Source organism: Thunnus albacares, chromosome 17 (assembly GCF_914725855.1).
Source record: "Thunnus albacares chromosome 17, fThuAlb1.1, whole genome shotgun sequence".
NCBI lineage: Eukaryota > Metazoa > Chordata > Actinopteri > Scombriformes > Scombridae > Thunnus > Thunnus albacares.
Window position 1 is genome coordinate 6,804,399 of NC_058122.1, and position 14,837 is coordinate 6,819,235.

Here is a 14,837-nt window from a genome sequence, read left to right on the forward strand (position 1 = left end):
TGTTCAGGAATTTGCTCAAAGGATGTGAGAAGTCTGACTAATCCATTTGGCCTCTAGATCATGACAGAATTAAATTGTACACACAAGATGGACCAAGTGATAAAAAACAGGGTCAGCCTTCTTTCCTTCTTCTTTTCCTTCCTTTTGAAGAAGTATTTATAAATTGTACAGTCAATGCAGGAAAAGATAACACCAGTCACAGTCTCTTATCTAAGATCCCATTTATTTGTAGTGCAAAAGTTCAACAGACAGGACTACAAATCTTTAACTTGCCTCAGATCCCTGTGTGACGTACAGTATGCTATAATCTACTGGACCATAATATGATACACAGACTATATTGACAACCCTAAAAGTTAACCCCTTCAAGCCATGCTAATGTGCTGCAAAGATAACACCATAAATATCAAACCAAATAATGAACCAGAGGTATAAAAATGTGCACACACGACAACAGTATTTTGGTCTGCACAGACTATAGCACAAACATTCACAGGGATGAAGGACAAGTCAGAAAACAGCAGCTCTGATATGGGACAGATGACAAGACTAAAAGTTACTACATCTGTTGAAAATTAACCAGTAGTGAATAAAGGCAGATATAGTGTTGATAAATGCTATCTATTCCAGGTAACACTATATCCAACACTGAATTCCAGCGTATTAATCAACACATTACCTTCCAGTTCAGTTAAACATTAAATGAGGTCTAGCAGCAGTAAACAGCCATTAGCTGAGTCATTATTTTTAGTGTTATCATTGGGGACTTAATCACATTATGTATTTGTGACAAATTAGGAGGCTTTCAGTTAATTTAGTTGCCTACATTCACATCAGTTTAGAGTCTAAAGTGGTGAGTGCATTTAGGTCCTAACGAAAACCAACACCCTGTTTCAATCTTTTGAAGATGAGGAAAGGAATTGAAAAAACAATAAAAAATAAAAATGAAGAAACAAATTAATAGGCAACCCATAAAAGAACATTGTGGAGAAAAATCATATGCAGAAAACAAACCTGCAATGTGACATGTTCTTTAAGTAGAATCTATGTGAGAGGGCGTGAGAGCTGACACTAAAATCAGTTCTAAAGCACACACTGCAAATATCCCAAACGTCACCATAGAGGGAGTATTTAGTGTCTTTTGCGAGGCACTGAACAAACAAACTCACCGTTAGAGGAAAGTGCTTTGGTATATCTTGTGAAAATTTGAACAAATTCTTATATGAATATTAATATTCAAGTGAATACAAAGGAAAACGAGACTAAAGCCAGAACACACCCTCATGGTTTTTACATCTTTTCAAGGTCCTTCAAATCAAACAAACAAGCAAAAGTCACCTCAAATCACATGATCAAGAAGACAAAAATAATAGCTACAAGACAATTCTAAACAAATTGACAAAAACGTTGCGATGCATCAACAAATGAGTGTGATAATCTTTGATCAGTCGACAGTTTATATATGGAGGAATTAGGACAACCTGTGTAGCTTTATGTCTTCCTTAGAGCTTACATTTGTAATCATCTAGGCCACATCTCTCCTCATCACCAACATGATTTCATTTCTGACAGGCAGTAATGGACCAGGAGGAGGGGAGGGTCCTGGTCCTCTTACTTACTCCTCCCTTGTCTCACATATTTGAAGTGTAACCTTGACAAAACTAGTTCACATTATGTCCTATTGTATAACATAAAAGTTTAAAGTAAAAAAAAAAAAAGACTTAAAGAAACCTTAAACAGAAATGAGGCCAAAAAAAACCAAAGATGAAATAAAAGTCACCTTAAAAGGTGAGACAGCCTCTTCTCAGGCCCTACAACTCCTACTACTCCAGTCATTTCTCCTTCTATAAGACTCCGAGTAGAGCTAAACACAGTAGTGTGTCTTTCCTCTGGGGCTCCAGAGATAAAATAATAAGTCTCATACCATTAAAAGCCACCAGGGGGCATCAGCAGCATGAAACATATTCTTTGAGGTACAGCATTCCAGTAGTGAAGGCATAAAGGCGGTGATACAAGTCTACTGTAGATCACCTCATCGTCTCTTTCAGCATGTTCCCCTGCCTCAACCATCTCCTCGGTGTCGGGGAGGGGTGCGGGGTTTTATCTCGGGTGGTGTCGTATCAGGCCTCTCCTGGCATTGGTTGACTGCCTCTGCTGGGCGAGGAAGGACATGGCCTGGTTGGAGTGGCCGAGCCGCTCGCCGGACACTTTCTGATGCAACGCCATCCCCTGAGAGGAACATGAAAGAGTGAAGAAGCAGGTGTGGATTGTAACAAAACTGTCTTGAACCACAGAGCATCGTGTGAATCACTTAAGTGAGATTCTTAACATAAAAACAGTCAGTTTTTCCGCAGATAAATGCTTGTTTTTGTGTGTTAATGTGTATACTCACCATATTGTACCATGCAGTGATGATGAGTTTCTCCTCCTGGTCATGTCTGGCCCTGCTCTTCTCATAGTCATGCTGCGCACAGGAGCACATCATCACACATTAGTGGGAATTAAAGAGCTAGAGTCATCAAATTTGTCTCATTAAGCCAAAAGACTCATACCTCCAGGTGCTGGATTTTTCTCTCTTTCTCCGTCAGCTGGTTCCTCAGTGCCTGAACGTCAGGAGTCACAGTCACCGGCTGCTGCTTAGGATCCAGGGTTTTGATCACCTGCGCGCAAACACACATTTTCTTACTCAAGCTGCGCCAGTGACAAATTAAGCACCACGTTTTTATTTCAGAGCCACGTGATGTCGAGAACGTGATCCGTTTAGATGGACTGACCGTTCTCGCTTTCTCCACATAGCGCTTGTATCGCTCTTCCATCTGTTTCATGTCCTCATCCTTCTTCCGCAGGATCTCCTGGAGTTCATCTATCTTCTTTGCCACTGAGAGGGGCAGGAGGGAGTTTTTTTTTTTTTTTTTTTTTAAAGGCACTCAGAGACCAAAGAGTCGACTCAACTTAAAGAGCGGGGGAATTAGAGAGTATGAAATTACTTACTGTTGCTGTCCACTTTGGGCTCAAGGTCATCAATAACCTCTCTTTTCTTTTGGAGATCTGAATGGGCTTCATGGAGCTTCTCCCTGGAATAATCACATATCATCAAGAGTGTGTGAGAATTTGCTTTTGTTTGGAACGTACATGGAAAAATAATATGTAAGCAGCAGTAGTGTACTTACAAATGTTCCTCAAGCTTTTTCTTCAATAAGGAGGACTTCAAAGTAGAAAAAAAAAGAAAAATACATTAAAACTGGCACAAACATTGTGTTCTAAATGACACACACACACGCGCACACACACACCACACCACACACAGTATAAGCTGAGAAAGTCAAGCTGTCAAAGAGTTTAATCATGGGCCAGTTGGACAGAGGGTGGGCCGTACTTACGATGGCCTGATTTTGGCAGAGTTGATCGATGGGGGCAGGCAGAGAGAGACAGACAGACAGAGAGGGGCAGGCGTTAACAGTGAATCACCACAGCAAACATGGGTTAAATTCCCACACAACATGTATCAAAGCAGGAGAACAAACACTGCAGTCCTCAACAGCTAAGTGTGCTTTGCAAACGTTTTGCTTTTACACGTTTTTGCTCGTAAGGAGCGCTAGCTGAAACATTTACTGCTTCAATTACAAAAAAAAAATGACTTCACTTTAGGGAATGATATGAAACAGTTCTATGTTTTCATATGTCACAAAACAATGAATTTAACACTAACTACTATTACTCTTATAATAATTATCTTAAGTCTTATAAACAAATCTTTATATTAACTGATGAAGAATTAAGAAAATAAGACCTAATCTCTTGATTTCACTATGTTGATCAGTTTCATAAGATAAAAACTTCTACTTGCACACTGTAAATAAAGTCTTAATATTCTGTCAGTTTGATTGTAGAAATCTATAGTTGGTGATGAGAGTTGGGGAGTTATTACTGAAGTGACAAAAGTGACCAGAGGAGAAGGAAGCTGGTCTCTCCACTCACATCTTCCGTCTTGCTGTCCTGCTCCTGGAGCGCTCTCTGGAGCTCCTCCACCTGAGAGCGCAGCTCTGAGATCTGCTGCTGGTTCAACCTTGGAGACAGAGAAAGACAAAGAGGGGACAAAAAGAAAAGGTTAAGAATAGAAAGAGCAAAAATAAAAAGGAGAGAAAGCGGATACAGAATCAAAAAAGGAGCATTGCGGAGAGAATCACAAACAAACGAGAGGCGGCTGGTATGAGAAGGGAAGATGAAACACAAGGTTATTAAGTTGAGACTGTGGGTGGAGGATGTTAGAAAAGTATCATGTTGATCCTTGTACATCTGCTGCAGGCGCTGTTCATCCATTCCTGTGTGCTGCCTGGCCATTCACAGCTGAGCTCTACTGAGCATGCTCACTCCACTCCTCTCCTCCTGTTACTAAGGATGCTTCCCACACCCTGAGCCTGGTGTTGTATGGACACACACACACAAACACGCACACACAGTCCACCCACATGTCCACATGCCCACAGGCATGTAAACACACACACACACACACACACACACACACACACACACGGGACAATCTGGCTTTCTGCTGTCTGTCCTCCAGTCCAGCCCACACAGCTCAGTTGAGCACACAGTCCAGAGGGTGAGTTGACATTTAGGCAGATATCACTCCTACCATCCGCCAAACAACCATCTTAATGTCCAGGAACACACAATATGGTTGCCTGGAAGGGGTTTGATTATTCAACATTGCTGCACAAGAAGTTGGGACTGTTGGACACAGCTCCTAAAACCAACATGTTGCAGGAGCACATCGAGTACACACACACACACACACACACACACACACACACACACACACACACACACACACACACACACACACACACACACACACACAGCTACCTGTTCTGGGTTTCCAGGGCGTTCTTGCTGCGCTGAGCCTCTTCCAGCTCAGCCTGCACCTCCACTAGTTTCTGCCTGTAGGTCTCCTCCTGGACACACAACATCTTGTTCTCGCTCTGTAGACGCACCACCGTCTCCCTGTGGCAGGAACACAACGATAAGAGGAGAGCGGCAACAGGAGGTGAAGGGAAGGGGGGGGGAAGACAGCGATGAAAAACAAAGTGGAGGACAGATGAAATGGGTCAGAGCGAAGAGGTCTGTTGAGTTGACCGAGCCTTCTATGCGACAACGCCCAGGCCAAATGTGCAGTGCTGCCATGTGTCGCTATTTCAGGGGCCAATTGCGCATTCAAGTTCTAAAAATAAACTTTTGTGGACGAGTGTGTGTAGTTTATCTCCGACTATAGATGAATGTAGGGCACGGGTGGGCTACACATAGTGACACCAATGCGTGTTTGTTTCACGTTTAAAAAGGAAAATCTCATCTGTTACGCCTAAATTTGATTGTAACATTAACCCCCACACTACAGCTTATACACACACACACATACACACGCTAATACATACTTGAGCTCAGTAGGCATGATCTCGGCAGCGAGGTTCCCCACTGTGGCATCACTGTCACACAAGCCTCCTGCAGAGAGAGATTTTGTGTCACATGGAAACAGATTTTATTAAAAAAAAGCCTCATTTGTTTATTGTTGTTTTAATCTGAGAAAGATATATTTCACATTTGCAGAACATTTTTACACACATACATCTCTTGGAGGTTGGTTAATAGTCATCAATAACAAATACCACTCAAAAATTGTGAGTGGTGGAAGGTTTACTGCTGCGAAACGGCATCTTAAAAAGAAAAGTTATTCCAGAAGTGGAATATTGCTTATGATTATTTTACCATTTTGCAATTTACTCGTTTGTTTCCAGAAGTACGACTCACCTGCTCCGCTGAGACACCTCTGCTGGACTTGTGCACACCTGAGTTCATCATTTGTCTCCCGCAGTGTGTCTCTCTCTGAGATCAGACGCTGAAAACCAAAAGCACAACACAACACTTCAACCACAGTTCAGCCTGCTTTTGTTTTTGTTTGTTAAAGGAATTATTACTCTACAAAAACATCTAGAGATTCAATCCAATATGAACTTGCAGAGTCTGGAATGGGAAAATATAAAATAAAAAAAAGAGAGAGCTCATCTGATATTTAAAATGTACACTTCATGTCAGGACAGCATGTATTATTTTTTTACTCTTACAAGTAACCGGGGACATTAATCACTCCTGTCAGATTGCAGAAGGTGCTAGAAATGACACAGGACGTGGGAGTCCACTGAAGAATAATACAATATTTGCCTAGCAACAATTCACCCTGCAGATATGCGTGTCCTCCAAAGCCTCTTTCACACATAGTTCCTGTTAAATTACTAGGATGGGGTGGGGGGTAGGGAGTTAGGTTAGGTTGTGTGCGTGTGGTCGACGGAGAGAGAGAGAGGGGGGGGTGTGACGGTGGCTGCCAGACCGGAGCAGGGAGTATGAAGTTAGCAGTATAATGTTAGCTGTGAACGTCAGTGCAGTGTGTCTACAGCTATTTGTCAGTGAATAAATGCTCCTACTGTAGCAACATTTACAGATGTTTCTGGTGGAGCGACATGTCCGCCTGCTGAGCCTCGTTAATCAGCAGGAGTTACGAGTGAATTTTAAATCCTTAATTACAAACCAGTTTGCCGTCTCTTTTCCGTTCTCCATATGCCTGCTCACCAAAACTTTACTCTGCGCTGCATGAGGGTAGTTAACGTTATGGAAATGATTTGGATTGTGATATCAAAGATAATAAAATGAAACGGAACATGATGCTGCGATATTGTCGCACAGACATACAGACTTTTAAAAAGGGAGCTGTTGCTTGAGTAGAGGAGACGTTGCTATTTTTGTGTTGCCTTTAAATATTTTAAATAAAAATGACTTTGAATAATCGATATGGCTTCATGAAAGCAACATAGTTAGTTAAGAAAAAAGTGTGAACATTTTATTTGAAATATTTTACATTCCAAACATAGCAATGTCTCCTCTATTCAGTGGAGCTTTGTGATTGGTTCGCTCCCTCCACCTGAAAGCGTCCTTCATCAGACGAATGTAACCCTTTACGTGCTTGTCCCTGCAATGTTACTGCTTTCATTCACAACACAAATGTTCCTGCACATTTCAGGGATAGACTGCATGTGTGAAAGGGGCTCTATAATCATAACAAATGTTGATCCACACAGGACTGCCATCACTGAATACTGGTATGAAAAATTACATTATTACATCTTATGTAGTAATATGATTTAGCATGTGACCAAGACGTCAGACAGTCACTACAGTTGCTTCAAACTGATAAAAAAAGCACTTTGTAAGTGGCGTGTAGCTTCTCTTTTCCCATCACTATTTAACTTTTATTTTCTGACAGTGTTCACCAACTCACTTCTTTCTCCTTCAGCAGGGCGTCATACTTGTCATGAAGGTTCTTGTACTCAAACTGCCACTTCTCAGCTTTCATGGCCTCTGCAGAGTGCTTGGTGTGAAGCTCATGAGCCTGCGAGTCAGAGAGCATAGCAACAGTCTACATTGGCAAGAGCGCTCAATAAAAACTGCAAGGTTTTCCAAACACGTGCGCAGGCCAGACTGTGTTTAACATCACTTGGATGTCAACACAGGAACAAATATCACTCTCCCTCCTCCTCCTCCTCCTGTCAGCCCACAGCTTGCCTGTCTCTTGTAGGTGTCCAGCTGATTGCGGACAGCGTTGGCCCTGCGGAGCTCCTCCTCCAGCTCGCAGGTGCGCTGCATGTACACGGTGTTGCGTTCCTCAAGGAGGCGCACTTGTCTGCGCAGGTCTCCCAGATCTTCCAGCTTCCTCTTGTACGTCTCCACCAGTGCTTCAAGCTGGTTCACCCGGTCAGATGAATGCCTGAAGGAGAGGGCAGGAGGGTGTGGGAGGTGTGGAGTACCGGCACAAGAATATGACTTTTAGATAAACGGTGTATCTAGGTGGATATATACTTAACTACTAAAAGCCAAAAACTCTGACGCAAGCCAGTGTCAATGCATGAAATTCATATTATCAACACAGATGTCAGAGAGAGGAGCTGAATGGACGTCTGTGTGTGGGCAGTGTGGGAGTTGTTTCTGTGAGTGTACAATGATAATAGACGAACTACTGCTTAAAGAGATATTTTCAGTCAAAAATGGTCTTCAATGTGCTGCCACAATGAAGGACTGGTTGTTTAAATCATATTTTAGACATTTAGTTATTAAGCTTATCCTCAATAAAATCAGAAGTTCACCAACTATTAGCTCAACAAGAATTATCAGCCAATATTTACTATATTTCACATTTTCACATGAAGGAAAATCTTTGCATGTAAGGCACTAATCAATTATTATTCAATTAATATAGAAAGCTACAACGCAGAGAACACAAACCCCTCAGCATCCATGTGACTCAAACATGTGACTTTCTGCAGTTTCACTGAATACAATCTTCGGTTAGCTTGTAAGACAGTCTGCACATTGCATAATAATCTTGATCACTGTTTTGGCTTCCGCAGTTAATTCAACTTTGTCGGGTGTGTTTTGTGAGAATACACAGAATGTGCCGGTCTCACCTGAGAATGTCCATCTCATCTTTGAGGGCCTGGGCCTCCTGCGCCAGACTGGTCAGCTCCTCGTTACGTAGCTGCAGGTCGGTCACCTCACGCTCCAGTATCTCTCCTCGCACGCGCATGTCATCTCTGCTGTTCTCCAGTCTAAAGATATACATCATACAGGAGCAGTGGTTTGTATAAATTGAATAAACTGTATAGACTGTGAGACGCTCACACAAGATGACTCAACAATAGCATCTGATTTGCATGTCTACATGATGTTAACTCATATATGACTTATAATGTACATTTATAGAAAACCTAGAAATTGTTTATTGTTGAGAAAATTATGTAAATATCAACATGTCTATTATGTGCAGGCCTGATGAGTGTGAGGAAATCTAACTGTGTGTGTGTGTAGTGCTTGTACCTGTAGTTCTCCTCCTGAAGCTGCTCCATCTGACTCTGCAGCAGCAGCAGCTTCTTGCCAGTGATGGCAGTGGTGGAGGTGTCCAGAGAGTCGCAGCGGCTCAGCTTCTCCTTCAGGGAGCGTGTCTCCGTCTGTAGGGACGACTTTTCCTCCAGAGCCAATGACAACTGTGGAAGAAGAGGGAGAAACTGAAGACATACATTGCAAAAAGAGGAGTAAAGACTAGGAGATTCAGTAATAGACTGCTGAGAGAGAAGTGATGAAGACAAATTTACAACTGTACGAAAGAAGGACAAAAAGGAAACGCTCTCAACACTTATTAAAAGACACATTATCAAGAATGCAGACACAAGAAATTGGCATCTCTCTGAAAACACACAGCCACAGTGCTAGCACACGACAGATTCACAGAGGAAAAACACAGATACACAGCGTAAAACTCACCACCTTTAGTGCATATGGGACCTTGAACACATGCTTTTTTTCTCATTTCACATGCTCAGTCGTCAAAAGCTAGTTAGTCAGCTGGTGTGCAACAGTCTCAGGCGGATGGAACTTTTACAATAGTGATGTTGTTAGCATTAGCCTTAGGGTCCCAACCACATCTTCATGATATAAATAGATGAATATGCATTGCTCGTCACTGACAGCCATTAATGATATTGGTTAGACTGTCATAGTTGGGGAGGGCAGAAATGTTCTAAAGTCAGGCTGATAAAAGTTGGTTGGATTGCGAAAGGGAGAAAGTTTAGAGTTGTGACAATATACGTACACAATGTTTGTTTTGAGTCAGGCTGAACACACTGGAGCTACATGTGAGGTTACAGTTAGACAAGCTGGCATTCCAATGTTTAAAAAAGGGGAGTGTGTACTTACCTGTTGGACATCTTTCCAGTTTGAATACAGCAAAACCCTACACTGAACTTTAAGGACAGATTGCATGCTTTAGCACAGGTCCAGTAACAGCAAATAGCTTTCAAAACAACACAAATGACTAATCCCTAACGCGTGGGCTACGTAAGTAAACAAACAGGTGGGTTGAGAGCAGCGCAAATTATTGTTGGCTACTGCTCCATCCCAAGGCAATGTGTCAGTTTTATCTTGATGTTATGCAACTATTGACTAGAATGTATCTTTAAAAAAACTAAATTAGTCCTTTCTCAGTCAGTGGTGCAAAAACAAGCCATGGGTACACAACACACAATCATAGGAAAACAAACAAGCCTCAGGCGGGCTAATCAATAAGGGCCAGAGCACAGAAGCTGCAGGCACACACATTCCACAACATGCTGCAACCACAGTACAGCAAAACTAGGCCTCAAAGTATCTGAGAGTAGAAATGAAATGGTTTAATATGACTCTAAAACCACAGAATAGTTTGTGATAATGCCCAATGCTCTGTTAGAAAAATGGAAGATAAACAAAACCCAAGCCCCAGTGTGCCCTCTTAAGGTCTCAGGAAATGCTTGCCAAACAAAACATGAACCCCATTTGGTAGAACCAACCTGATGTTCCAGGTCTCGACAGCGCTGGCTCAGGTCCTCCTTCTCGTCTGCCTCCTCGCTTAGAAAATAATACTTCCTGGACTGTAAAACACAAAACCGGTAGAACATGGAGACAGAGGAGATGTCATACTAGTCACAGGAGGAGGGAGGAAATTTTGGTGAAAGGATGAGCAAGTGCACAAAAGAAGAATGTAACAGATCTGCTGTGTGAACAACAAGTCTACAGGGTGGGATTGAAAAGTGTGCCAGGTTTTACCTGGTAGTCAAAATCCCCGTAGGTCTCTGGGCTTCCTGGTTCAGATGACGGCTCTTTTGATAAGAGCTAAAACAAAACAGCCATGAGAAAGTTTTTACAGGAAATTACAGGAAAAATACAGCAGCCTGTTCCCAAAAGCAACTTTATTGTGTTTTCTGGATGACTATGTCTAAGTGGTGTTGCTTTTTTTTTTTTTTTTTTTAAACCATGTTCCATGTTTTTACAGGCCTATTCATGACTAACCATATTCTTGAAATATCACTGTAAGGTTTCTGGGACTGTGTTCAGTCTTATGCTTATCCGGATTTCTTTGATTGTGAATTAACCATGACTAAGAGCGGGATTAATGTGAAGTAGAGGGAACCAAGAGGATAAACAAGAGGCTCACTCACCTCCTGAATGGCTGTCATGACAACATGCTGGACAGATTCCTCAAGTGTCATTATCTGCTGGATTTGCTCTGTGTTTAGGAGGCGAGGACAACAGAGACCAGTGAAGGTGTTGCCAAATACAGATTAACACAAATACTCTCCTTAAAACCAACCTGGCACTGCATCTATTTGAGCCAGTGCTCATCAAGCTAATGTTTAAAAAACAAGGACCTGATCATAAAATGGTCTTTAGAGTGAGGGGAAGAAAGCATGTAGTCAGTTTTATGGAGGTGTGATGAACAAGACTCATATAAAACAAGAATCATGTGATTTGACTTTGAGTTAATCCTGTGTGTTATTTTCACAGATGGCTGCCTCTGCTTTGTTTAAAGACTCACTAATGAGTTTTTTTTTTTTTTTTATCCTTACAGCAGACAGCTTACCTTGTTTCTTCTCACAGCTGACAGCACAGCCCAATACGAGCTGCACCAGCTTGCCCAGTTCAGTGACGTCTCCCATCTCTCCTATAAGGTTCACGTCTGGCAAATGATCATCTGATACCTGGTGACCCAGCACCTGTTCATGGGGAGTAAGGTGAGACGTTAGGATTGAAGGATTCATATAATAAATGAAATGTTTACTAGAAATGGCAAAGTAAGAAAAAAAACGTCTTACATCGTGGTAATACTCCAGCATGCTCTTAAGAATCTTTTTCAAGTTGCTGACCTGAAAAGATAAATCCGAGTGACAATCTTGATGCTCATTATTATCCGGAAAAGGAAGTACAAAAAACAGGTACGAGACATGTTGATCATTCTAGGTTGCCGTAGGGTATTCTGTCATATCCTGCTGCTTCACAAATTACCTTGAGGCGCCAGTTGGCCCCGCTCTCCTCCTTGATCCTGCCAAGCCATGTCTCATTAAACCAAGAGGGGTCTCTGTTAATGAGAACACAAGAGAACATTCGTGACGACACATCACTGGACATCAAGATTCACAAGAGGCCACAGGGCAACGAGGCCCCGTGCTTCTGTTCTGCTTAGCACAATGACATTTTGAGTTGAGCAGTTCATTAAAGTCACACATGGGAATAATGCTCTTGTTGCGCCCTTGAAATAAAAGTACATTTTGTTTGATTCAAACATAGTAGTGTTGTTTTTTGTCTGTGGGAGTATGGGTACAAATACTCCACCTCAAGTTACAAAGGTCATCAGGTCTGGATGGACTGGTTTAATTAAAAATCACACTTATGCTTGCGGCATTCAAGGCCACAGCTGGGAACATTCATTCAGAGGAAAATAAAGCTGACCTCACAAATCCAGGCTCTACTCTTTAAAGGATTTAAATTTTGCATAGATAATGGGAATGTGCACTTCAAAAGGCCATTTAGTGCAAATCACACAGATAAGCAAATCTCTGTGAGCAGGTTCTGAATGAATTTCTCCTAGTCGTTTCCTCTGAGCTCATGTTGTGAGCTTAGATCATCAAAACAACCACAATAACTATAAAATACTTGAATTACTTGTACATGAGTGTGCCCTTACATTCTGTGCAGCACATGTGCGATGGCCACTCCGCTTGTTAGGTCGTGCTTGCTGTTGCATGATGGCACCTGAAATGTCTGTAACTAAAGTTGAAAACATTAAGAATGAGTCATTAAAGAGGTAACCTTTGACAAAGGTTACACATTTGATGCACAGTATTTGGCTGAACTCAAAACTGAACCAAACAGATAAACAATGATTACTGTGTAGCATATGACTGTCTATCTGCTGATGTGTGTAAAAGCCCTCCACACAAATATACTCCTAACCATAGTATTTTACACAACAAAGTAAAAAATCTAAAACTGCCAGCTCATAGAAAGAGTACACATATGCACATCAATCCATACAATGACTGAAATGTCCATTCATCACCACTGTTAATATGTGCACACACTTTAGAAAAGCTTGAATGTTACTAAAAGTGATTTAGTCCTTGTCATAAAACAAGATTACAGAGGCCTGAACATTACAAAACTACTGTTAAATAATGCAGGTAAATAACAAGGATTTTTATCTAAACCCACTGAGTCTCTAAACACAGATACTAAGCAGTGATAGGGGATTATAACCCTGCTTAGCAAGCTATTAATAATAGCTGGTGTCTTGGTTTAGTCCTACACTTGCCAAACAGGTGGATTTCCCCTGAGCTTGACAAGTTTCAATGTTGGACAGCCTAACATGACTGCATAAGTCTCTCAGCTTACACTAAGCTATTTGGGGTTTTTTCTCCTCTGGCAGGCTAGTTTGCTGACACTGCAGACAGTTTGATAACAAAGTAAAACAAACTTCCAATGTGTTTACCTAGCTAGTTAGCTTGGCTGGCTAACGGTGTTAGCTCACAAACACACAACTTTTACATCTCCCAGTGGCTAATACGTTCACTTACTTTGTCAATAATGTTGCTACTCATCGATTATGTGAGGCTATAATGTCCCAAAGTAATGTTATTTCTTTAATACTTTGCCAATACGAGCTGTCACCTGTTAGCGGCTAGCCCTCGCTAGGAAACGTGGCTAATATCAAACTCACCCAGGTTAACAGAGAATCACACAGCTCTGCTTTATCCAGACTCATTCTGTGGTCCCGGCGGCTGACAGAAAAGCGAAGGATTTTGCTTTCAAGACTTGAAGTTTGCTACTATCTCCTGACACTTTCCACGTCATTTACAGCTCAGCCATGGCCTCCTGCTGCTCCTAACCTCCCCCTTCGCGTTTCAGCTCTCCTGTTATCCAAGCGAGCTTCCGTATTTAGAGCGTTCCCATGGAAACGGATTATGTTGTCTGGTCATGGTGAAAGTAACAAATAATGTTGATAATTATAATAATAACAATAACCTGCTGTCTTGTCTTGACACGGGCCAGGTCTAGCCTGGGTCTAGACATAAGAATGGTTTTATGCATTTAATCTCATTAAATTATAATTACTCTTCTTCTTCTTCTTCTTCTTCTTCTTCTTCTTCTTCTTCTTCTTCTTCTTCTTCTTCTTCTTCTTCTTCTTCTTCTTCTTATCAGCTATTGAAAAAATCCTAAATTAGGAAAACAAAACAATAACTTAACGAGACTCACATGAAAATTTCCCCAAAACATCAGTAGCCACAAGAGAGATCATTCAGTTTCTACTTTGTGGAACTATGTCAATACTAGTGGGAAACACTTGGAAATCCTCAACTTTAGAGGGAACAATGTGTTTTGTTTTCTCATTATATCCTACTAAAAACCTGCCAGCTATTGTAACCTAAGTATACAAAAAAATCATAAATCCAATATCTATGGCTGGAATATCTTATAAACAATAGCAGAGCTCCTCTTTTTTTTTGAAAGGGCAGTTCTGTTATTCTGTTTTTTTCTTTTTAATCTAAGAAAGAAAATCCCAGCAATAAACTGTGGCCAGTATCTCTTTTGGAGGCCCCACTGTTTTTCTTTTTGCTGCATTCAAAGTTCCTTAAAGCACCACTGGATGGCTCTAGTTGACAGATAGCCATATAAAACAGCTTGATACACAACTGGCTGCCCAAAAGCTTACAGAGCCTGTGACAGGTGTTTTTTAAAATGTTTCACATAAGACATGTTCTCCAAGCAGCCAAAATGTGAGTTTCAACATACCATGAATATAAATCAATCCTTTATTTTACAGTAGGAATTTCCATGGGCCTTCACCTTTAATATATGACACCCTCTGTGAATTTATTAATAGCCTACATTCCACAGTTAAATCTTTTTTTTTAGACATATCAAGG

At 41.3% G+C, this 14,837-nt stretch overlaps 1 protein-coding gene across 2 annotated transcripts; it reads right to left on the reverse strand.

The window, feature by feature from the left end:
• Positions 1-204: 204 nt before the first annotated feature.
• hook2 (hook microtubule-tethering protein 2) lies at positions 205-13,944 on the reverse strand. 2 transcript variants are annotated; one of them, XM_044331607.1, is made up of 23 exons: positions 13,631-13,943; positions 12,599-12,681; positions 11,920-11,992; positions 11,730-11,780; positions 11,498-11,630; positions 11,076-11,143; positions 10,684-10,749; positions 10,428-10,508; positions 8,923-9,089; positions 8,514-8,654; positions 7,615-7,816; positions 7,331-7,441; positions 5,809-5,896; positions 5,436-5,502; positions 4,870-5,007; positions 3,979-4,066; positions 3,381-3,386; positions 3,171-3,205; positions 2,992-3,074; positions 2,775-2,878; positions 2,553-2,660; positions 2,393-2,464; positions 205-2,229 (listed from the first exon to the last, which is right to left on the reverse strand). In XM_044331607.1, the coding sequence occupies exons 1-23, from the start codon at positions 13,673-13,675 to the stop codon at positions 2,101-2,103; spliced, it is 2,139 nt and encodes a 712-aa protein (XP_044187542.1). In that variant the 5' UTR covers positions 13,676-13,943; the 3' UTR covers positions 205-2,100. The 2 variants fall into 2 exon arrangements, with proteins under 2 accessions (XP_044187542.1, XP_044187543.1); XM_044331608.1 differs by lacking the exon at positions 3,381-3,386 and having other exon boundaries at positions 13,631-13,944.
• Between the last annotated feature and the right edge of the window lie 893 nt (positions 13,945-14,837).

Bases quoted from the DNA above. Each gene is read 5' to 3' on its own strand.
- hook2 (XM_044331607.1), bottom strand. From the start codon at position 13,675: ATGAGTCTGGATAAAGCAGAGCTGTGTGATTCTCTGTTAACCTGG. The intron at 12,682-13,630 runs GTGAGTTTGATA...TTTCAACTTTAG, and splicing joins GTGATTCTCTGTTAACCTGG to TTACAGACATTTCAGGTGCC. The intron at 10,750-11,075 runs GTGAGTGAGCCT...GTTTTGTTTTAG, and splicing joins TCATGACAGCCATTCAGGAG to CTCTTATCAAAAGAGCCGTC.